At 41.0% G+C, this 26,055-nt stretch overlaps 1 protein-coding gene across 1 annotated transcript; it reads left to right on the forward strand.

Moving 5' to 3' along the window:
* Positions 1 to 5,717: 5,717 nt before the first annotated feature.
* On the forward strand, positions 5,718 to 24,707 carry LOC137296926 (cubilin-like). The gene is made up of 14 exons (XM_067828827.1): positions 5,718 to 6,001; positions 8,626 to 8,707; positions 9,753 to 9,883; positions 10,904 to 11,059; positions 12,339 to 12,423; positions 13,166 to 13,284; positions 15,665 to 15,811; positions 17,069 to 17,150; positions 18,149 to 18,261; positions 18,851 to 19,012; positions 20,706 to 20,805; positions 21,264 to 21,385; positions 22,158 to 22,316; positions 22,968 to 24,707. The coding sequence occupies exons 1-14, from the start codon at positions 5,887 to 5,889 to the stop codon at positions 23,354 to 23,356; spliced, it is 1,962 nt and encodes a 653-aa protein (XP_067684928.1). The 5' UTR covers positions 5,718 to 5,886; the 3' UTR covers positions 23,357 to 24,707.
* Positions 24,708 to 26,055: the final 1,348 nt, after the last annotated feature.

Genomic DNA, 26,055 nt, shown 5'->3' on the forward strand with positions numbered 1-26,055 from the left:
CAAATTACACACGCACACGCACACGCACACGCACACGCACACGCACACGCACACGCACACACACACACACGACACACGCACGCACGCACATAGTACCAATATTCAGCTCAGTTCCTCAAAGGCGCTATTGTTTTTCCCTCGATCATTGGATGTCATTCTCAACGGCACATCATATTTTCAGTCTCAACTCCCTTGGGATCATATAATTCCTTCAGCTATTAGGCGCACCAAATCAATGTCGTTTTCCCCACCCTAAACGGGTACCAATTCACAGCTTGGTGGAAAGGTACACATAGTCAAGGTACTTTGTCAAGGTTCACTGCACGTTGCTGTACACGCAACAAGATGTTAGCACGAATGGATGTGGCCACCATTTGGTCATATACCAACGGAATCGTGGGTTGTTTAAAGTGCACAGGGTTGCGTAATGTACACCAGGGATTATGAGAACACTGACAGTTAAAACAATTTAAGCGGCCCCAGTTGTCCCCAAAGCATGTATCTTTCCAAAACATATTTTTTAACCAATACATTAACAGTCTGTCCATTACCACAAATACGAATGTATCGGGAACTTAATTATGTCTTTAAATGCATCTGCCATCTTGCCATCAACTTACTCACTACCATTTTGTCACGTTATTGCCTCGTGATTTTTTTCAAACAGTAATTTTGTTAAAAACTGGGGATTTTTTCCTTTTATGTAAGTGAGTGAGTTTGGTTTTACGCCGCACACAGCAATATTCCAGCTATATGGCGGTGGTCTGTAAATAATCGATACACAAACCTTACAATCCAGCGGTCAAATCGCAAAATTTGGTTTGTATGACAAGGGTATAATTTAAGCGCAGTGGTTGGAGCAGTGAAACAAATATACACGTGTGGTTCATGATGAGCGTTAACATAGAACAACCCTGCTTATTCTCGGTGTTTCAGTTAATGCGCACACTCCGTTGTGATACAGCCCAGTAACAGCGATCTGAAACTGTGATCGTTTGTTAAACAACTTTTATCTTAAGTTGAATAATATTTTGAAACTTAAATGTTCAATTACTGATAATGTAAAATGACGAAGATTCACATTCTTAATTCACTTTATTCGATTTACTTTTTTGTTTAAAGTGAAATTCATCGGTACGTTTTCACTGCAGGCTATAACTAATAATGAATAAAGGGGATAATGGAACATGCATATGTATAAGGTATGCATAATTTAAAGTCATCAATAAATTGAATACCATACTAGTTTCTATCGACCCGTGAAAGTCCCGGGGTAGAATAGGCCTTCAACAACCTATGCTTGCCATAAAAGGCGACTATGCTTGTCGTAAGAGGCGACCAACGGTATCGGATGGTCAGGCTCGCTGACTTGGTTGTCACATGTCATCGGTTCCCAATTGCACAGATCGATGCTCATGTTGTTGGTCACTGGATTGTTTGGTCCAGACTCGATTATATACAGACCGCCGCCATATGACAGGAATATTGAATGCGGCGTAAAACGCAACTCACTCACTCGTTCACTCACTCACCTACTTACTATTTTCTATCACCCAAGACGGAAATGAATTCTGTGAGGAGGATTGCCCTGGCGTCGGAGTACACCAAGAAATAAACACACAAGAGATGAGTGAGACGATGAACATAAATAAACAAACAAACAAACAAACAAACAAACAAATAAATAAATAAATAAATAAATTCGCGTGTTTGTTCGTAATAAGTGAACAATAATTTATTCTTACTGACCATCAGTGACAATGCAGCTCATTCACTTAAAACATGAAATTGGCCGTCTTCTGCTTTTTCATTAGCTTGTGTATGCTCCGGGTTGGTATTACGTGACACGTGTCAATGGTACGGGTATGGAATACATGTCTTTAGGTATGTCTGCAATGAATAATTTGTATCCTCTTCTGTTTGACACGTTCTTCAAAATTACCCTGGTTGGAAAGCCAGAGAGTTGCCGTTCTCAAATACTTCGAGGGAAACATAATTTACCAGAAAACAGAAGATTGGTCGGTGGTAGGGTAGTAGGGCGGTGGGATTGCAGGCCTTGATCGATGTAGCCATATGCTGAAATATCTACTCTGATCTACTCGTGTAGGACTTTCTCCCTAAACCGTGACGCTTCCATAAAGCTTCCATGGCGTTTTACTGATCGTTAGTGCAAAGTTGAATACACAGTTGTTAAGACCACAGACTTTGAAACAAAGCCTGGTGACATCACACTTGTAGATGCCACGGCGTTCAATTTACGAGGCGAATTCCAAGGATGGTGCACAGCCTCAGACGACAGCTAGGTGAACCGAGGTGGCAGAAACCTCGGGGGTCAGAGCTGAGGTGTGCCTCATGTCTGTGTTGTTGAAGAGTGGCAGTTGTGATTTCTGTCTTTCTACCACATCTGAACATGAACATTCTTGGCTCAAAACCAGCATCATGCATCGCTCAATATTTCGTACTGTTTTAACAATCAGCATTACACGAAATTGTATTCATGAATCTAGAAAACTTATAAGATTCAGTTTCTTTGTCTGAGTTCCGAGTGTTCTCAAAATTTGATGTTGCAGTTGTCTCTTATTATAGTGATTTCACCATAATTCCGCCGAAGTATCTGTTTTACTACCAGTGAAAGTCCCCGGGAAGAACTGGCCTTCAGAAACCTATGCTTGCCATAAAAGGCGACTGTGCTTGTCGTAATTAGATGCGACTAAAGAGACTGGGTGGTCAGGCTCGCTGACATGGTTGACACGTGTCATCGGTTCCCAATTGCACTGAACGATGCTCATGTTGTTGATCTCTGGATTGTTTGGTCCAGACTCGATTAGTTACAGACCGCCGCCATATGGCTGGAATATTGCTTAGTGCGGCGTAAACCTGAAAGTCACTCTATCTGTTTTACTGACACAAAAAGTCAACGTAGCAAGTATGACCGTTGCCACTATCGCACAACCGCTTATTGGATGCAACTTTATCATTTTGGAGACAACCTTGACATTACTTTTTCATTTTTTTTCAGTATGACGTGCTCGACACCATTCTTCTCACTTACAGTTGTTTGTGAAATGTTATGCCCTAGAGATGAATTGCCAGTTCGTACCATATACACTCAGTAATGGTTGATAACAGTGAGTGAGTGAGTGAGTAAGCTGTGTTTACACCGCTTCAACCACTAGTCTACCCCGAACGCCGTGGAAGATAACAGGATTTTGTGGTTTAAAGAAGGAATGTGTGTAAATCTGCTGTATTTGTGTATGTTCTGATGTTCAAGAAAGCCAATTTTCAGGTCAGTTTTAGTTTAATAACGAGAAGGTCATTGGTCGGTTAAAGCTGTTTGTCTTCAACTATACCAATTCCGATGTCGCAGGAGTAATGGCATATTATTATAGGTGACATCGCCTCTTAGCGATAGAACTTTTGTGGAACTAGGCACTTTGACTGGTGGAAACGCTTTCAGATTTTAGAGAAATTTTCTTCTGGCCACAATATATAATTGCCTTAATTTCTGTGTTGGTTTTCAGTAGCATTGATCACCTCCACTGGCTGGAATGAAGCAAGCACTCTTCTACGCACTGAATTCACTACTTGATGACGTCACATAGGTTGCGTCGCAATTCTTCTTGGAGGGCTTGGAGTGCTTCAAGGACTTCATCCGAGGTGTTGGGGGGTTGTTGTCATGTCAGATAATAGCATGAACGGTGATGACGTTAGGACGTTTTGCGCGACGTTAACAGCACGAGGCCTGGCATTGTTGGAACAGCTGGTGACGAAGGAATGGAAGCACGACAGGATCTAACCTCAGTAGCGTATAGCATTCAAGTTATCATCAGTGTTAAACCCATGGCGTCCTCTCGACACCAAAAATACGTTCCTCAGGTACAAGGTACGTAGCTAGCAATCTTCAAGGGACGTGGTCACCCTTGGTCTGCCTATTCTTGGACTGTCCGTTGACCGACCTGTTACTCCAGTCTGTATCGCTGGACAAAGTTTCCTGCAGTATTACGGGAGCAGTTCAGTTCTTGCAACATCCCTAAGGCCCTCTCTCGCTGTTCTTGTGATAACCTTGGCATTTCTTTTGTGGTTTTCCTCGTGTTTTTTTCTCTAATTTGCGACCAGCGTATAGGAGAAAGTATATCTGTTGTTCCATGATTTATTTTTTTGGGTGTCACGTTTCTTTGGGACAGTTTATTATTCAGATATTTTGTTTAAACCACAAGTGTTTATAACTTCCCAATTTAACTGTTTGTGCTCATTCCTTATATCTCTGCTTATATCATGATCACCTTGAAAGTGAATATGTGCCACTGGGAGGACAAGTGGCAATCCGTCAAGCTCTGGGGAGTCAATAAGGAGAAAGAAATTAGCATAGCCAATGGCTGAACACAACATCTACTACAAAGGTAATAAAATACTCGAAAAGCCCAAAGAAGATTCGAACATGGACGGCAGAACCAGGAGTCACCGTCTAGAGATCGTAGAGAACGTGTGCTCAGGTCTTGCTCTCACCACCAGAACAGGGGACAGACCTGATAGGTAGCCAGCCAGGGTCTCGGTGATTTTACGCCTCAGCAGAGCGACACTGACATTAAAACAGACACCCAGAGTTTAACAAGTGAAATTGTTGACTATTCATTTTGGAACATTGCAGCTACTCACAGCAAGTTAAGAGACAATGATTTTGTTAGTTACATTAACAAATTTGATGTTATTGGTTTATGTGAAAGATGGATCTCTGATATTGACTTAGGAGATTTATTCCCGTGCTGTGAAATATATGCAATAAAAGCAGAGAAGATATCATCAAGTGTGAGACTTTCGGGTGGAGTATGTGTCATGGTGAGAAAACAGCTAAAAGAATTCATTTTATCTTAACAAATAATAGAAAATGCAAAATCTATTCTCTTCGATAAAAACTGTTTAACCTTAATCTAGATATACTGTATTCCTGTGCATATATCCACCCAGAGGGGTCCACGTTCTACAACAAACCAGGCTACGTATTCTCCAAACGTCCGTAGCCTTACGAACGTCTTAAGCCCATTCCTAATCACCATGGCTACGTCCAAAGTTAGGAATCCTTAGGGTTACGAACGCTTCGAGAATAGGGGCACAGGTCTATATTGCAAAAATGGCATACATTTTTTTCCAAAAACAGTTTATTAGACATTTTATCAAACATGTCAGATGTACAGCTAGTACGGGTACAGAGCCCGATTTCATTGAGGACGATACCATCAAACACACAGGACAAGACCATTCAGTGTGAGATTTCTAAATAGATTGTTTCAGCGTGATAAGATTTTCATCTGACCAAATTGTTAATACGTATGGCAAGGGTTTGTTAGACTTATGCTCATATATATAATTAATGGACGGTGTGGATCTGATTCAGAAATTGGCGAGCCTACGTTTATTGATCATAACGGAACAGGTATAATAGACAGTGTAATCTGTGCGCCCTAAGACTTTGGGAAAGGATTAGGGTTAGATTAGAAGCAAACGTATTTTATAGAGCCTCCATCTGACCATATCACGTAGGGGTAGCTCAATGGTTACAGTGCCGTCACACTGAACACCCCGGTTCTATTCCCCACATTAGAGCAATGTGTGACGCGCATTTCAGTGTCCTCCGCCGTGATATTGCTGGAATATTACGAAAAGCGGCGTAAAACCGCACTCACCCTGACCATACAGGTGCATGTTGCCAGTGAACTAACGCTTGACACAGTGTGCCAAGTGAAACTGGCTCAATTTACCGAGTCATTCATTCTGCCTCTACACCTGCGCCGCTTCAGTGAGCATAAGTGTTACAGGTTCTTAACATGCGATAGCGTTTGACACTTCCGTTACCTGGGACATGTTGTTCTTCTTTACTGGACATTTGGTATGGAAGTATCTACAAGCATGTTCAAAATGTCCAGATGTCGACCGCAACAGATAGCTGTGTTGGTAACAACGGTACTGTCGCTGTGGCCGCTGATTCTAGGTCAACCTGGGACAGGTAAGCTTTCTTTGTTGATACAGTTAAGGCAGTCGTCATGGTTCCTTCACGATACCATGCATCAATTGGACCACCAATATAGGAAATGTTTACAGGTATTTATTTCCTTGTGCGTGTACTGATATGCTACTTAAGTACAGCTGCACTCCAAGCGATATGAAGTGATTACGAGAAGTCAAGCGCGTCGGTGTCCGTGTTTGACAACACCCCATGAAATAGTATCTGTACCAGACGCGATGCTCTGTTTGAGTTCTATTTAAACTCCGCAGGTAAAGCGGGTTCGTCCGTAAGTTTGCACTGCATAACACCACGAAGTTTCTCCTTAGATGGATTATTTTTTTTATAGATATCATAAGGTTGACTTACTTGCAGTTACGGTGGTATGTGGGGCAGCCTAGCGACAATTCTCAACAGAATATTATGACCTGCATGGTCAAAACCGCGATGAAACATTTATATTTCATCATTATGTCGTGACGCCATTAAAGGAAATTCGAACACACGAACTCAAAGTGGACGATATTATATTTTAGACGGTAGTTGTTTGTCTACCTTGGATTCACCTTGCAAGTAAATACAATCATGTCAAAACGGCCACATCAAGAATTGCAGATATGGAAAAATATCAAAAAACGAAGAAAAGATGGAGATGGTGGTGGTCTGTTGTTTTAATTGTTATGGACACACTCAGGAAATCCAACTTCACCACCTTGATCAGAATATGGACTTGTCGAGATCGGCTTGCATGGCGTCAACACCATTACGTAACGGTAAATATTTGACTGACTTTATGTACATACACACCACTTCTGATAGAACGTACTGCACAAAACCGCGGGTGTATTCTCCCTGCAGTGTTGTATTGTTCGACAAGCAACTCCAACTCGCCGATTATTTATTCAATAAATATAAACCGATGTGCAGTCTGTGTAAATCTGAGTAACTGGTTTTAGTCATGTTCATAGGTAATTTTTGTCGTTTAAAAGCACAGAAGACAACTTGTATTGATAGATATGTTAAAAGAAGCTTCGTGTGTGTATTTCGTTATTAACTTAATGCAACTTCATACTTTGCCCGAGGTGCCCCGCTCATTTCATTATCAGGTAATCAGGTAAGAGTTGTCGGGGGTATAAACATAATTTTATGCCCTTTAATCACTTGCAACTTGTCCTTTTATAGATAAGATAAGATAAGATGAGGCAAGACATAACTTTATTGTCCCGGAGGAAATTCTTTTTGTATGAAAACCGCCTCAAAATGAATATACACAAAAATCACAAAATATATACTCAATAAATACATGTACAAAACGAATGCCGATCATAGTTAATACATAGGTATAGAGGCTAAAGTGGTCGTTGTCGCATGCATGATGATTATTCCAAAACATTTGTTGCATTAGTAACATGAATACGAGAAGAAGGACCGACGAGCTCTGTTTCAAGTGAAGGTAGTAGAGAAAGCGGCCTCCAGATGGAAGTAGTTCAAAATGGTGATATGAAAAACCGGGTACTATTAATTCTAATTTTAGTAGCCTATTTCACTATCTGGCACTCCTGCATAATACCCCCGCATTGTTAACATACACATGCCACTTTGATCTTCCTTCATCTCCATTTCTGATCTTCATCAGGAATCCGTGAAGATCCAGATTAGAATTTGTTTTGCATCAAGTCATGCTTGTCGAAAGAGTCGACTAATGGGATCGCCCAGGCCTGACTAACGGGACCGCCCAGGCCCGACTAACGGGATCGCCCAGGCCTGACTAACGGGATCGCCCAGGCCTGACTAACGGGATCGCCCAGGCCCGACTAACGGGATCGCCCAGGCCTGACTAACGGGATCGCCCAGGCCCGACTCACTCATTATCATATGGTTGACACGTATCATCGTATCTCAGTTTCTTTTGATCACTGGATTGTCTGGTACAGACTCTTTTATTTTCAAACCCTCGATATGTAGCTGAAATATTGCTGGTGTTAAGCAGCACATAAACAACTTCAGCATGAATTAATTTAAAGACTACTATACCTTATTATAGTCTGACGTCATTCCCTAGTTATCACAATGGAAAATTGTTCACGCGAGCACAAATGAGCAGGATTGTATTTTAAAAAACCCTCAAACTTGTACGCTGAAGATGCTTGGCATCTTGAGAATAGGTGCAAAGAAAGAGCAACAATTGTGCTTCCCTTTTGTTAGTTGAGCTGGGCTTTACGTCACATCGACATTATTCCAGCCATATAGTGACGGGGTCACGTTTACATTTATTACCATTCTAAGAGAGAATGGTCCAAAAGAGTTTTGTTTTAAAAACATGTTTTCATTACACTACCATTCACAAACAGAAAAATACCACCAAATACAAAAGCAAGGAATTCGTTATTCTCTTTACAAAACTGCAATTTATGGTACAGTTCAACTTCCCTCAGATAATTTATAATCAGATTCGAGTTCCCTTTAAGAAAGACATCTGTTAGAGCATGAAGCAGTGATTTAAATATATCACGTCCTTGATGTCGATAACTATTACGACTGTTAGTCTGGTAGTCATGGTATCTGGTGATAAAGTATTCTGTGGAAACCTTCGTTACCACGGTAACACGTATTTCTGTTCTTGGCAGAAAATGAATGCAACACCATCATCAAGCCCGATCTAGCGAGACAATCAGTGAGGTCAGAAGGCTACCCGTCCGGATATGAACTGTAAGTACAACTGATAACACAGCCTCCCGGACGACACAGAAGTGTAGTATTACATTTTGGCAAATTCACCCGCAGTAAACACACTGATATTTACCCGTGAAGATCCGGGTTAGAACTGGTTTTCAGGAAGAGGCGACAAACCAATCAGGAGGTCAGACTCGCCGACTTGGTTGACACATTTCATGGTATTCCAATAGCGTAAATTGATGTTCATGCTGTTGATCACTGGATTGTCTGGTCCAGATCCGGTTATTTACAGAAGGTCATTTTATAGCTGGAATAGTGATTAGTGCAGTGTATAATAAGAACCAAACCAAACCTAGGTAGTCATAATTAGAGCAGGGGAAAATTGTAAACTGATCGGCCAAAATTAGCCTACCAATCACTAACTGATTTTTGCAATTATTCTTTCAGTCCGAGTCCATTTTGTGAATAGAGGTACAACGTATTTGCCACAAGCAAATCATTCCAGGAATATTTGCATTCATTTAGCACCTGTACGTTGTACTTGCAGTCACAAAATGGACTCGGAGAAGAATAATTGCAAAAATATTGCCCCCAGGATAAAGTCTGTCTTCTTCGTTTTCAACTCTCCAACCTTTATAACTGAGCAGTATGTCGCAAACCCTGATATGCATACACATTTCCCTGACTTGCTCTTGCACTGTCGCAGGATCCGTGAAGATTCTGGTAGGAACTGGTCAGCAACTAGTGCTTGTAAGATGTGACTAGCGGGAGTGAGTGGACAGACTCACTGACTTGATTTAGAGGTCATTTATCTCAGTTGCGTAGATCGATGTTAATGATGTCAGTCACTGGATTGTTTAGTCCAGGCTTCATTTATTTACAGACCAACCGTCATATAGCTGGAATACTGCTGAGTGCGGTGTTAAACAACAAACAAATCACACCCACCCAAACCAACTCTGGGTGGCATGTGTTTGTTAGAGACAGGAAGACATAAAAAGGTTGTCTCATATGTCTTTGAAATGTTTTCCCAAATAGAGATTTTGAAAATGATGAATGCTTTTCTTTTTTTGTCAAGGAATAAAGAATGCAGATGGGAGTTTCATGCATTGAAGTGGTTTAACCAGAACAAAACACTTAGTGTGCGTTTTGTCGTGGACATTGAAAATTCTACGGATTGTACGAATGAATCTGTTTCCGTGTATGCTTGTAAGTATTGACACGGCGATTTGATTGACAGGATGAAATTCTGTCACTGTAAATCTGACACTTTGTCACTCTCTGTTATGGCCCAAGGTTGTTTGATACACGTTCATGTAAAGTCAATGAATTGAAACCTATATTGACATCGGTTACAGTTAGTCCAGAGTACGTTTTATAATGAATACAAGGTACATTTAGTTATATATTCTTAAAAAGAGTAGTGGAACCTGAACTCTCAATTTGGATAGTAAGTATAAGCGCCAACAAACTTTTCAAATACAGACATGTTATAAACGCACCACCTTTTACCTTCATCAACACCAAGCATATGGGATGCATGTACACAACGCATGGGGTGTCATTTGAGATTTTGAATGCTTTCAAGAAGGTCGGGAAATCACTTTAGACCATTCATTTTGACAATCATCTTGCATCACATAATTGTTGTTAGTGTTGTTTCTAGTCGCTTTTTTTCGTTTGATAATGAACATCGTACACATGCACATTTCAAGTCATATACCAGTCATCTTTCAAGACAAATGACTGTACAAATAGCCATGGTCAAAAGGAAGTGAAGTAGTGGTGCACTCTCAAAACATTCATTATTATCATGTTGATATATCTCCCAATTGTTTCAATCGTAAACTAAAAATGAAGTTCCCCTACTTTTTTCGAAGAGTATATATGTATAACGTCAATGTTAGTGAATACGCAGCCTCGATTATCCATCCAAACAGATTCTATAGGGTGTAAAAACGAACTAATAGTGAACATATTTTGTGAGCCCTGCTCTATGGGCAAATACCTTGTACAGAGATGTGGCCGAAACTGAACTTAATAGCGTCCACAATAGGACATACCTTTAACTGCTAAAATATTATTTGTTTCAGTTTGCCAGCAAAAACAACATTGATCTTAAGAATAGATTAGAATTTTCATTTAATTAATTGGTTATATTAAAATATGTTTTTCTTTGTATTATAAAATGTTTCTGTATTCGGTGAATATTTCTTTCTATCTTACCAGTTACATCGTCCAGCAACACACGGCTAGCGGTTCTGTGTGGCAAGACTTCCAGATACTATAAGTTCTTCATCAAGTCCCTCCTGGTTGTATTCAAGACTGGATCTAGTCCTACACAGGGCCGGCGTGGTTTACGGATGATACACCAGATGATAAACGGTAAGTCAAGACTTTAAAATAGTCTTCCGGATGATTCAAGGCAGGGCTACATCTTGCATGCAGATACATCAGATGGTTGATAATAAGTCAAGACTTTAAAATAGTCTTCCGGATGATTCAAGGCAGGGCTACATCTTGCATGCAGATACATCAGATGGTTGATAATAAGTCAAGACTTTAAAATAGTCTTCCGGATGATTCAAGGCAGGGCTACATCTTGCATGCTGATACATCAGATGGTTGATGATAAGTCAAGACTTTGAAATAGTCTACAGGATGATTCAAGGCGGGGCTACATCTTGTATGCTGATACACCAGATGGTTGATGGTAAGTCAAGACTTTAAGATAGTCTACAGGATGACACAAGACAGGGCTATATCTTGTGATGATACACCAGATGGTTGATGGTAAGTCAAGACTTTAAGATAGTCTAACGGGCGATACAAGACAAGACAAGTTTATATCTTGATAGCTGGTAAAGATTTGACTTCACATGAGATGAGCTGAAACATGTGGTTTAATTACATATCCCACATGTTACAAGCACGTGAGTCTAAGAATATGCAATGCCTTTCAGAAAATGGTCAAATGTAGCATGTTATGACTGGGGTAACTTTATTTAACCGTATTAAGGTACAAATTGTTGTACTTTGTCGGTTGGGTCTTAGCCAGGTTTCATATAACCAACACTGATGTTTCTACAAAAGCGGACGTTTGACAGCTGCTCATCGAGATCAGATGCCTTCAGACTTGTGCACTCTTCTCGCAGGTAGATATCGGTACGACTCCCATGGCTGAAATCAATGCAGAGCAATGCTTTTAGAAAGTGGTCAAATGTGAAAAAAATGGATTACATTCCGTATATAAAGCACGGATTCTGGTACTTTGCGGTTAATATTTATGTGACATTCCAACAATCTAAATACACCAGAACATGACTTCAAACATTTCACGTGGATGCACGCGCTTGTGTATGTGCCTTTAAACCAGAACTGCGCTTTAACATGGATATCTCAGTCAGACACGCCCCTTGATGTCCATCCTCGGTATCTCCAGGGTATACGTTCTACTGTACTCTGGACGCATCTACGGCTTGATGTCAAGCACCAGGATAGGCTACAGCCCAGAAGAAGTTTAGTAAGGCGCAATCAATTGATCCAACCTCCACTCACAAGACAAGTGCTGCACCTACTACACCACACAGATGATACACATGTCTTTGAGGTAGGCTACCAGATAAAAATGGAAATCTATGAATGACATTCTTTTTCGATTCAGACAAATCCTGCCGTGAGTGGTTCTATTCAGATAAAGGCAGGACAGGTGTTCTCACTTCACCAAGCTTTCCTAACCCATATCCCAGGTAAGTATCAACTGAGTGAGTGAGTGAGTTTTACGCCACACTCAGCAATATTCCAGCGATATGATGGCGGTGTGTAAATAATCGAGTCTGGACCAGATAATCAAGTGATCAACGCCATGAGCATCGAAAATCGCAATTGGGAACCAATGACGTGTATTAACCAAGTCAGCGAGCCTGACCACCCGATCCCGTTAGTCGCCTATTGCGACAAGCATAGTCGCCATTTATTGCAAACATTGTTTGGAGATCTAGGCTACCCGGATCTTTCCGGGTCATATCTACTGTCAAAATCCGAGGGGTTTATGTGCGTGTGCATATGGGTGTGCCGCACTCAACAGTGTCCCTGCTATGTGATGGGGGTTTGTGTATGACTGAGTTAGATAATCCTGTGATTGATATGGATATCAGTTCAAGCATCTCAAGTGACTTCGGTAACAGTGTGTGAGTGAGTTCAGTTTTGCGCCGCTTTTAACAATATTCCATAAATATTACGGCAGGGTAAAGCAGAAATTGGCTTCACACGTTATCCAATTATACCCATGTGGGCAACCGAACCCGGATCTTCGCTGTGACGAGCGAACGCTTTATCCACTGGACTACCTCATCGGCCTCTCAGGTAACAATGCTGCGCCATACATCAGGCTTTGTTTACAGGGAGCGGAATACAGAATATCCGCTGGTGCAGTGTGATACACATATTTGGTAGAATGTTTTTGGAGGTATTCACATGATACGCTTGTAGTTTTCAGAGATGCACATACCATATACAGAGTCGGACTCCCAACCATAACGCCGAACTTAAAGTCATCCTTTCCGAGTTAAACAGTGACTGTCAAAAGGAATACGTCCTCGTTTATGACGGTACGTAAGTCTGCTTTACTGGAGGAGTGGGGACTTAATGTCATTTACATGACGTTAAAACGCAGAAAGAAAACGCAATTTCAGTAAAATTTAATGCTTTCAATTGTTTTTACCTGAAATGAAATAAAACATCAACAGGTTGTTTGTGTGGATGTGTGGATACACACGACAAATAGGTGTTAAGGTAACTATTTTACTTGTATGTATCATAACTGGTATGAGTTCGACTCTCTTAGACAGATGGGTTCCTGGTAGGATGTTATAGGAGTTTGAATGCGGACATTAAGCCTGACTGGGTCAAAAAGATACTGATAAATCATAATCTAACGCCAGTTCGGTTCATGATCAAACATTCACTTCAGCGCAGAATGTACAATGAAAATATCAGACCAACTTTGGGAAATACGGTTCAAAACGTCAGCGTTTGTCTTCTAAATACAAAAGTTACTGGACAAACCATCATGATTTGTTTTTTTTAACTTTCCGTGCTTAAAGTTTCAGGTGTGAAGTTTTGCATATGGAAAATAAAAATGAAATGATGATTTGTATATTTTGGAGAGAAACGTTATGAATTATTTCCCCGATTTGGTCTGATTATACGTAGAAAATTAATGAATGTTTGATCATGAGCCGATTTAGAGTTAAATTGTCATTCATCTGTATCATTTTGTCCCGAACTGTCCAGGAAACATTCTTGGTTATATGTCTTCGACTACAGCTACTATTACTACTACGTGAGTGAGTGAGTTTAGTTTTACGCCGCACTCAGCAATATTCCAGCTATATGGCGGCGGTGTGCAAATAATCGAGTCTGGACCAGACTATCCCGTGATCAACAACATGAGCATCGATCTGCGCAATTGGGAAACAGTAACGTGTCAACCAAGACAGCGATGCTGACCACCCGATCCCGTTAGTCGCCTCTAACGACAAGCACCGTCGCTTATTATGGCAAGCATGGGTTGCTGAAGGCCTATTCTACCCCGGGACCTTCACGGGTCTATTACCACTTCGACCACGAATACTATTACTGCTGCGACTACGTCTACGACTACAACTACTGTTACTTCTATGACTACTGCGCTCACTTTTACGACTACGACTACAAATACGCCTACTATTACGACTACTGTTACTGCTACGACTACTACGCTCACTATTACGACTACAAATACGCCTACTATTACGACTACGACTACTAATACGCCTACTATTACGACTACAACTACTGTTACTGCTACAACTACTACGCTCACTATTACGACTACGACTACTACTACGCCTACTATTACGACTACGACTACTGTTACTGCTACGACTACTACGCTCACTATTACGACTATGACTACAAATACGCAAACTATTACGACTACGATTACTAATACGCCTACTATTACGACTACAACTACTGTTGCTGCTACAACTACTACGCTTACTATTACGACTACGACTACTACTACGCCTACTATTACGACTACAACTACTGTTACTGCTACGACTACTACCCTCACTATTACGACTACGACTACGCCTACTATTACGACTACGACTACTAATACGCCTACTATTACGACTACAACTACTGTTACTGCTACAACTACTACGCTCACTATTACGACTACTACTACGCCTACTATTACGACTACGACTACTGTTACTGCTACGACTACTACCCTCACTATTACGACTACGACTACAAATACGCCTACTATTACGACTACGACTACTAATACGCCTACTATTACGACTACAACTACTGTTACTGCTACGACGACTACCCTCACTATTACGACTACGACTACTAATACGCCTACTATTACGACTACGACTACTACTACGCCTACTATTACGACTACGACTACTGTTACTGCTACGACTAGTACCCTCACTATTACGACTACGACTACTAATACGCCTACTATTACGACTACGACTACTGTTACTGCTACGACTACTACGCTCACTATTACGACTACAAATACGCCTACTATTACGACTACGACTACTAATACGCCTACTATTACGACTACAACTACTGTTACTGCTACAACTACTACGCTCACTATTACGACTACGACTACTACTACGCCTACTATTACGACTACAACTACTGTTACTGCTACGACTACTACCCTCACTATTACGACTACGACTACAAATACGCCTTCTATTACGACTACGACTACAAATACGCCTACTATTACGACTACAACTACTGCTACTGCTACAACTACTACTACGCCTACCTTTACTTTCATTGTGACATCATTTTCATTTATCATTGCTGGTTTGCCTTTTTAAAAATTTTTTTTCTTTTTTTTCTGGCAGCAAGAGTATCAGTCATCATATCAAAATCAATTATCTATTTCATTCTGTCTAGGAAAGTCAGAAAAAGGGCCCTTACTTGGAAAATGGTGCGGTTCAGACCGTCCGACATACCGGAGCCTGAGACAAGAGCTCTATATAGTATTTGTAAGCCAGGACAACATCGGTGGACGGAGGGGGTTCCGAGCAGCTTTTAAAGACCGTAAGCATGGATTTGAAGCTTTCGATTTGCGCTCTCGTTGGGGATGCGTAAAAATGTTCAGCTTTGCTAGGATGATCGTAAGCTAGCATATATGAAGACTGGTCATACTCTCTACGCTGCGCAACCCCACTTGCGCTACAGTTTGCCTGTGGTTAAAGCAAAAACAAGGAGCCGCCATTTTGAAATCATAGTCTCTTCTATGTGCAACGTTTAAAGGCACAGTTTCATACATTATCAGCAATGCTTTAGACACATTGGGTCATATGCACTTACTTTAGCCTTTCTATTTGTACAATAAAAAGAGTTATTAGCCCTTGCTACTTGCCTGGAACCGATAACTGAAACTTCGAGAACAACTTTCAACCTGAGAACGCTGACCATATATGGAATGTAAACAAATGCTCCGTACATCGAAAACTGTAGCCCGCGGCGTTGTCGGTGTACGCCGAACCAGTTTCAATCAAAAGTTGCGGGTCTTTTTTTTGCGCCAAACATTAGCGTCTGTTACTCAGTTCTGTGTTCAAAGGAGTTCGTAAAGAGTGCTCCAAGGGACAAGGGAGTACGCGAGAGTTGATTTAATGCATGCAACCTTGCATAATTCATTCGAACTTTTAAATTTGATATTGTAATCTGAATGTGTGACAAATTATATGGAAGCCCCCGCGAGGGCTGATAGTGTTATTGAGAGAAATGAATCATGTATATATTTTTGGAGAAGAGTGGTGTTAAATAGTGCCAATGATCAGGGACAGTCAACAACGCTATATAGTCTCCCTGCATTAATGAATGCAATATGGGCTACAAAGTAACCGTTTCCATAATTAATATGTTTATGAATCAGTGTCTGATGGTTATGATACTGGGTGTTCATGAAAAGCTAAGAGTGCGTATCCTGCTCTACCAGCCGCATAAGTCACAAACACATGCAAAGCCACAAGCAATTTCCATTTTATGTGAAGGAAGAGGATTACTGTACATGCTGAGTAGGGATGTTTAGCTAGAACACGCGTTAGCGTTAGCGAAGTGGATTTAACACCTGGTTTGAGTCGTATTCCACTTACGTCACGTTTGACCAATTGTGTCAAACTGACTGCCATGTAAATTTCACGGGGCTAAAAATCGCGTTGACGGTTTGAAGATCAGATTCAACAGTCCGTTCATACAATTAGATAGTCCAGAACCCTTTACCCCTCAAAGGAACTGCTGATTCTTGTTTCTATATATAAACACAGCAGCCAGTGACATGTATTTTTTCAGTTTTCTGCGGAGGTGCGGCATCAGCGGGGCATTACTATGGAAACGACATCGTATTTCCTGGGCAAGAGACAGCATTCCACCGGTAAGTGAGTGAGTGAATGAGTGAATGAGCCGCACTCAACACTATTCCATCTATATGGCGGCGGTCTGTAAATAATCAGGCAATCCAGTGCTCAAAAACATGAGCATCCATCTACGCAATTGGGCATTGAAGAAATGTGTCAACCCGTTCAGCGAGCCTGACCACCCGAACCCGTTAGCCGCATCTTACGACAAGCATAGTCGTCTTTTATGGCAAGCATGGGTTGCTGACACCCTGTTCTACCCCGGACCATCAAGGGTCTCACCCGTACACATGTGAACCTCACGATTAGTCGGGGTTACAATTTGTCATAAGAAAACCGGGGCAGTTGGGGTAGCCTAGTGGTTAAAGCGTTCGCTTGTCACGACGAAGACCGGGTTCAATTCCCCACATGGTTACAAGCCAATGCCTGGTGTCCCCGAAGTGATATACTGCAGGAACATTGCTAAAGGCAGCATAGATACATTATCAGTCTTCGGAAATTCATTATCGTGAAGGGGCAGCTAATAGGCTGACGTGTCCACGCCTGCTGATCAGGACCGCACTGAGGTGATCGTAAGTCACTAAGGTAACCTTAGTGGTGTGTCAAAGAATGGGAGTTAAGGTTAACCTTAGTTTCGCAAAGCTATCGTAAGCCTAAGATCTCGTAACTTCCCACCCCCGTAGCATTCGTACCTCCAATACTGTAACACTGACTTACGATATACGTAGTTATATAATAGTGCTCTAGTTGCATAGATGGACGTACTGTCTTAAAGAATATTCAGTACTGTAGAGTTAAAACAACAAACTAAAAAAGTTTCTGACATGTTTATAGATTCATGAGAATCGCATCTGTCCACCGATACTGACCAATCTTTTAAAAAAACAAATATCTAGCAGCTTTATGAACAAATGAGTTTTCAGTTATTAACGCATTTATTATCAGAATTTAGACATCTATACACAAATGCCTAAGCGAGTTATCGTGTCTAAAATTTTATGTTTGTGTTGATCAGGTACATTACATGTCACTGGTACATCAGACCTTCCAGCGGATTTACAAGCTTGATGGTAGAATTCAGAAATCTTCAAGTCGATTGCGACAGAAGTAGGATTTCAGTATATGACGGTAAGACTGAGTGAGTGAGTGAGTGAGTGAGTTTAATTTTACGCCACACTCAGTAAAAATTCAGCTATATGAGGTGGTCTGAAAAAAAAACGAGCCTGGGCCACACAACCCAGTGATCAACAACATGAGCATCAGTGTATGTCAACCTAGTCAGCGGATCTGACCACCCGATCTCTTTAGTCACCTCTTATGACCTCTTGCTGACGACCATTTCTAACCTTGGTATTCGTGGATTTATGTGAAATGGATTTCCATTAACTAGGTAACAGGCATGGGTTGCTGAAAATCAATACTACACGGACTTTTTGTCGTAATGACGATAAACACTATCAAATCGGAAATAAGTATCCATGTTAGATTGTGGGAGTAACTTCCCTATCCATTAATGGTATTTGGGTCCAATTTTTCAAAATGATGCCCTGTGGAATTTGTAAATGGTAGAAATGAAACACGTGCATACGAACGTCCTATGTCTTCCGCACTGACATACAAATATGGATAAAACGAAGTTTGTATTCATCAAATCCATATTTATGATGTCCTGTCACTAGTGATTTGTTTCAAACTGAGTTGTGTGATGTCATGGTAGGACCAAGTGCTACACACTATACAAGGAAGTGGAGCATATGCGGGAAAATGGATCACACGTACTTGATTTCCGGGTCGGGCGTTTTCGTCGACTTCAGTAGCCAAGGCAACACAAAAGAGCCCGTTTCCTTCAAAATCAAATACAGGGGGAGCCGCGTTAAAGGTAACGACTTTCACGCGAAATAGATGCAGAATGTAGATGTACAGTGAAATAGATGTAGAATGTAGATGTACAGTGAAGTAGATGTAGAATGTAGATGTACAGTGAAATAGATGTAGAATGTAGATGTACAGTGAAATAGATGTAGAATGTAGATGTACAGTGAAGTAGATGTAGAATGTAGATGTACAGTGAAGTAGATGTAGAATGTAGATGTACAGTGAAATAGATGTAGAATGTAGATGTACAGTGAAATAGATGTAGAATGTAGATGTACAGTGAAGTAGATGTAGAATGTAGATGTACAGTGAAGTAGATGTAGAATGTAGATGTACAGTGAAATAGATGTAGAATGTAGATGTACAGTGAAATAGATGTAGAATGTAGATGTACAGTGAAATAGATGTAGAATGTAGATGTACAGTGAAATAGATGTAGAATGTAGATGTACAGTGAAATAGATGTAGAATGTAGATGCACAGTGAAATAGATGTAGAATGTAGATGTACAGTGAAATAGATGTAGAATGTAGATGTACAGTGAAATAGATGTAGAATGTAGATGTACAGTGTTTATTGTAGAAGAAGTAGTAGAAGTCATAGGCATGTAGTTGTAGTTGCTCATGGAGTCATATGCTGAGCAGTTGTAGTGGGTTTTGGTGGCAACTACTGCTGTACATTGGATGATCTCTCACAGTTGATGAATGGTTCATTAACAGCGAGCAGTCATCGAAAAATATGGGTTTGCATCAATTTGCAGATTTTCGTGTTTAGGATGTAAATGCACATAAGTATATAGGGAAAGACGCGAGGTTATTTTGTTACCTTTATTTTATTTAAAACTTGTGTAAATTCCACATGCAATGTAAAATGATGCAACTTGCCCCTCCATAAGGATGACTAACATATCCTGAACACAAACCTCCCAGAGTCCTCAAGAAGTATTCAGTCATGACTTTTCAGCACGTGAAGTGACTTTTCTAAAAATTAAACACATTCCCTGGCCCCTTCTTACTCCAACACGATCAAGTGTTCCAAACACTAAAACAGTACTGGCAAACAAAGATAAGCTGGACCGGTGCAGAGAACACGAGTTGTTGAAATGAGTAAACCCATTTGGTTTGTGAAAAGGGACAGCAGATATAGGCTAATGCACATGCAGTACAAACGATGAAATTAATTCCGCGCGTAGCTGCACACGCCTTGCTCATACTCTCACGTGGTCACACTTGATCGCGGACAACCTGGAACCCCCTCGCTCACAGCTGCCGAGGGCGGCACTCACACATGCTTATAGGAGTCAATTGTCAGGTCGGTACCCAACATATTCTTGTTCGTCAGTACTTAAAAAGTCGTTTGTGTTCGATAATGAGGAAATATGATCTATCGCTTGGACCAATCCTCGGATCACCATTAGTGGCAACACATATAGATTTAGTAACCGCAGCAGAAGTTGCATATATGTTGCAGTAGTCAAGGGAGTAATTGTAGATGCTGCAACGCTCGCTGAATTTGCTAAATCAGTAGTTGCTGATGCCGTAGTTATAACACTGGGACTACTTTAGATATTTCAATGTTCGTCATGTTGCACGCGCTAAGGCACTGATTAGCTGATGCTTACATACAGTGTCCCCCTATGAGACATACATCAATCTCCGACCATACATTGGGATAACCCCTTCCTTTCTTCTTCCCAGGTTGCAGACTGAAAGGAAAGGATGGCGATAAGGCTTACCTTGTAGCTTACTCCTATGAACAGATGCTCATGTCCCCGGGATATCCCGATCTATATCCAGAGTAAGTAGCTGTCCTTGATATCATTGGTAATCTGGAATATCATGACACTTCCAGTATCTCCAATGTGTATTGTGCTGGAATAACCCATCTTCCAGTACCTTCAATGTGTACTGTGCTGGAATAACCCATCTTCCAGTACCTTCAATGTGTACTGTGCTGGAATAACCCATCTTCCAGTACCTTCAATGTGTACTGTGCTGGAATAACCCATCTTCCAGTACCTTCAATGTGTACTGTGCTGGAATAACCCATCTTCCAGTACTTTCACGATATACAATGTCTACTCAGACCCTTTTCGATCTTTTTCTTTCCTTGTTCCCATACACCATCCGACTGCCTCCAGGGTGATCAAAAACAGCTTTTTAGGTAGCTGTGACTATAACCGATGGCTGCAGAAAATATTTCTTAAAACCTGCAAAATGTCTTTTAATTATTTTGCTACCAATTTTCGGTTTCAGTCGGATACATTGTATGTGGCAAGTGAAGTCTGACCATTACGTGGACATCGTCAGGATCAGTGTTGAACGGATGAACCTCCACACACAGCCTGTATGTGACGACAATCTGAGCCTGTATCATGGTAGGCACTGTACACACCCTACACATGACAGACACCATGTTAGCGCCTCTGGATTCGGGACCCGTTTCACGTTGCGATCTTAGCGCAAAGATGATTGTACCTTCTATACTTTTTTGTTGAATTTTAGGCTCATTTATTAGCAATACAATTCCACAGTGGCACATGGATTTACATACCAGGGTGTTGGGGTTAAAAATAATAAGTCATATTTAATAATACAGTTGCCATACTTTTTCACTTCAATATCAAGACGATCGCTGTGTGAAACGTGCAACCGGAAACTAACTGCCTTTGTAAAAAAACTAATTGCTTTCTACGAAAAAAATCCAACGGCCATCATTGTTTCACATCACCATCAATGACATGTCAAAAAAAAATAAGCAACTGAAAAAGTAATTTTGTAAGAGTATTAAAGAATATTTTTACGTGTTTTAATATAAGGTGATGCATATGGTCTCACCTTAGGCAAGTACGTTTGTTCATGTTTGCCTCTGTTCACCCAGCACAAAAATGGGTACCCGATGGAATAATTCATGTGATTATAACCTTTCAGCGCCTAACAGGCAGTTAGGGTTATTCGGGGTAATACTGTTCCGAACAATTCATTGTTAGCACTGTGCATACCTAGTGTGGAATTTGGCGTTATATAAGTGGGCATATTGTTATATGAAGTTTATAAACATCTCGTGAGAAATGCTTGTTACATAATGGTAGACAAGAGAAAAGTTATGTTTCTAATTGTTACATAAACCTTACACTGATGTCATTTCAGGTCCAGTGTCAGACATCAGCAAGACACCGGCCATGGTGTTGTGTGGCACCACCACAAATGTTTTCTACAGCGCTGGTCGGTACGCCACCATTGTGTTCTCAACCAATGACGTTGGCATAGGGAACGGCTTCATGATCAGTTATAAGTCTGTGCCAAAGAGTACGTATTTGCATTCCATCCTACCAGACTAGAGGTATGGTGCGCTGAATTAACAATAAATTTCGAGATAACACACGCGGAGGAAAAGTGTTAGTACGAAACACGCACCCGTGTAGCCTTTAATTGAAAAAAATGAATCCTTATATGCATCTGTAAGTGCATAAATTATAAAAATATTTTCCATTACATATTCCAACAATTATCTTGTACACTTTCGAGTACTTTTAAGCTGTATTTACCATTCATCAGTGGTCAGTTTTGTATGGACACCCAGAAGCCACATTGCCGCTTTGTTACATTGTTACCTTAACAAAAACGAGGGAAAATGTGGCAAAATTAACCAAAGTGCGACAAGGCGACATTTTGGTCATGTCTCGCACAGTTTGTCATGCATTTGCGGGATAAGTTTTTTTTATAAATTCATCAACGTGTTTTTCGTTTGGTGCAACAAAATATGTCAGCATGCGCCCGGTACTAATAGAATCAAGTTCCTAAATCGTCACCCACCTCCTCTGCAAAGGATCATATTTGTCTTCCCAAACTATTTTGTACCTGTGATTCCAATACGAAATACGCTGACAATATGTATTAGATTACTTTCCGTTATTTACAAGAAGCGGTAGTTATTGTAAAAAGTATTTGCTATTTCAGAGAGCACTGAAACTGGAACCGCAGCTTTAGTGTCATCCAGTGCGTCAACGATAGTGATTGTTTGTTGTGTTATCTTCATCATCATCGCCATTGTGGTTATGATAACTTGTTTCGTTTGGAGAAAAAGACGCAATCGACAGCCACTAGTTACCCAGACATCTCCGGATCCAAACCCCCAGGCTAGTTGCCAGGCAACCCCATTTCTGCCACCCAATACCACTAATGCCACCAACACCACCAGCGATACCACCAATACCAGTGCACCACCCCCTGAATATCAGGATGTTAACTTCCTACCTGTCACAGAACCGTCAGCACCCGAAATGCCTCCTCCCAGTTATGAAGATGCTGTGTCGAAGGGAATGATACACACGGAAACTATATTTTGAGGCGTTTTGACGAGGATTTTTGACAGCAGTCAGAACATGAGTGAGTTTTTGGGCAGTACTCCACTTTGGACAGAACTCGATCGTAGAATGTCTTCATAATGTGTGCGTCAGGCGATCGGAAAGTAGTTCACTGATATTTACTGTAGCACGTTGTCAGAAAAATAATCCATGCATTTAGCACATGATATTGTCAGAAAGAAGACACTCAAACATGGTACTGGTCACAAAGAAAAAACTGAAACATTGTATCGTTCGGAAAGAGACACTCATACATCGTACTGGTCAGAACGAGATCAGATGCGATTCCAGGTTAGGTGAAGTCACTAGGAGTCTTGGTTGATCGTAAGACGTGACTAAATTATTCAGGTGGTCAAACTTGGATGGCGTCACGTAAACGTCGCTCATAATATCAATCACTGAACTTTCTGGCCCTGACACAGTTATTGCAAGACACTCTTACCGAACTGGATGGAAAATATGCACGGCGACGTTACAACAAACAGCAAAGACGGCCACCCACAAAAAATGATTCTGCAAAGACATGTCTGAAGAAGCCTACGATGACTCCTGAAGTAATGATGCGCCTTTCAGTGGTATTTCCCAAAAGGAATCTTTTAACATCCCTGACTATCTCAGATGCTGCTGAAGCAAGTCATGTATTTGAACTCAAGCACCCATGTATTGTAGGAGTGTGTTCTCTCTCTCCCTGACTGGGGGAATGGAACGAGCAGATGGCCAAGTGATTTTAACGGCTATAGGTACAAGTAAACCGGTCCCCATGCCCGACCCCATGCCCGCTGCCCAAAAGACAAAAAGATCGGGAATGGGTCGGAGAAGCATATCGGTCTGCCTTTGGGTCTCATTATTGGTACTTAAATATAGAAGGGACCATTATTGGTACTTAAATATAGAAGGGACCATTATTGGTACTTAAATATAGAAGGGACCATTATTGGTACTTAAATATTGACTTGTAATGTACCAGCATGCTTTATATCATCACCAGCATCTGTATTTGGAAGCAATAGAGGCTGAGCTTAATGTATCCATTCAGCCTTCTGTTTTGAACTGCTATAAGAATATGCATTCCTGTTTTATTCACGTTACAGGTAGACGGTTTTTAGAGAGCGAGCAACAGGATTTCTGCTGTGAAACTCTCAGCCCTATTCGAATATCTGCTAATACTATCGTATTTTGACAAAACAGACGTATGGGGCAACCACATATTTTGAAGCAAGTGGATTAGATTTTATTTAAATATATGTAAGTGGATTTTTGTTAATTATGTATGTATTATTTTTTATGAACATTTTATAAGATGTTATTGCCAGATATATGAGTCATAACACCACCGTGTGTTTGTTGTTATTGGTTTACCATGTTCACGTTATGACAAAACATCACACAGTATCTATCAACTCACTTACAGAGACATGTTTACTGACGAACGTGTTGGGTGTTAGTTCTTAAAAGGACGCATTCATCAGTGTACTAGCAGCCATCGAAGTAATCGCCGACCCGGCGACCCAGCTCCGGTTGTTATTGTATCGAGGTGGCAGCTTCAAATATTCAAAGGCCTTTGTGGCCTTCGCTAAATTATCTGAATTTTTTTCATTCAGTTGGAATCTTTCCCATATATTGTTCTTTATTAACGTTAGGAAATCTTTCATGATCCGTCATGCGATAACTTGCGGTTTCACTTTCTGATATTTCAGGACTCGTGAAGGTCCCGGAGTAGAAAAACCTTCAGCAACCCATGCTTGCCATAACAGGCAACTATGCTTGTCGTAAGAGGCGACTAACGGGATCGGGGGGTCAGCCTCGTTGACTTGGTTGACACGTCCTCGGTTCCCAATTGCGCAGATCGATGCTCATGCTGTTGGTCACTGGATTTTCTGGTCCAGACTATTACAGATTATTTACAGACTGCCGCCATATGGCTGGAATATTGCTGAGTGTGGCGTAAAACTAAACTCACTCACCCCTGGTATTTCAGCGATTTGGAAGTGTGTTTAACAAATAAACACTTCTCTCTGCGCCATAGGCTTCGCTGATTGATTTTGTAGAAACAGTGTGAAACTGTGTACAGTGTGGTCTAGTTTGTTCTTATTGGTTTGACTTAACAAGATGGACCTGCAGATTTCATTGAAGGTCTCTAAACTGTAAAGCAAACAGTGTACCAGCTATAGTATATCAAGGCCGCTTTGAGGATCGAACCTGTTTCACACAAACCAATGGTTATAACGTATCGTGGTAGCATGACATTTCAATGAACCAAGTGACCGAAATGTTCACCTAATCCACGATAACTGAATTTTCTTTCACCTGTGCAGCCTACTTATGATGAGTCCTCATTTCGCATGACCAACGAAATCATGATGGATCTCTTAGACATTCACTAACGTGTGCAGCGCTCTAAATCCGTCTTTTTCCACGACATACGATCAAACCTCAACAACAGGTCCATGGTCCACTATTTATGACAGACAATATCATGTTCGGGACTAAACTCTAATTTAGGTGTCCGTGGCATTTGGGAGACATGTCAGCAATGATTAAGTGTAGAAGATATCAATGCCTGTAGTTTGAACGGTTTCATATGCGACACATTGGAGGAATGAAGTGACCTCAAATGGGCAGATCTTTTGTTTGGACTTACTGGCACCTTTGGCTCTGAGTGACCATTTCACAATTCACTT

Source organism: Haliotis asinina, chromosome 9, assembly GCF_037392515.1.
Source record: "Haliotis asinina isolate JCU_RB_2024 chromosome 9, JCU_Hal_asi_v2, whole genome shotgun sequence".
NCBI classification, from domain to species: domain Eukaryota; kingdom Metazoa; phylum Mollusca; class Gastropoda; order Lepetellida; family Haliotidae; genus Haliotis; species Haliotis asinina.

Coding starts and splice junctions, on each gene's coding strand:
- LOC137296926 (XM_067828827.1), top strand. CDS start 5,887: ATGGAAGTATCTACAAGCATGTTCAAAATGTCCAGATGTCGACCGCAA. Junction 18,262..18,850: donor TAGGATTTCAGTATATGACG/GTAAGACTGAGT, acceptor ATGTCATGGTAG/GACCAAGTGCTACACACTAT. Junction 22,317..22,967: donor TTATAAGTCTGTGCCAAAGA/GTACGTATTTGC, acceptor TTGCTATTTCAG/AGAGCACTGAAACTGGAACC.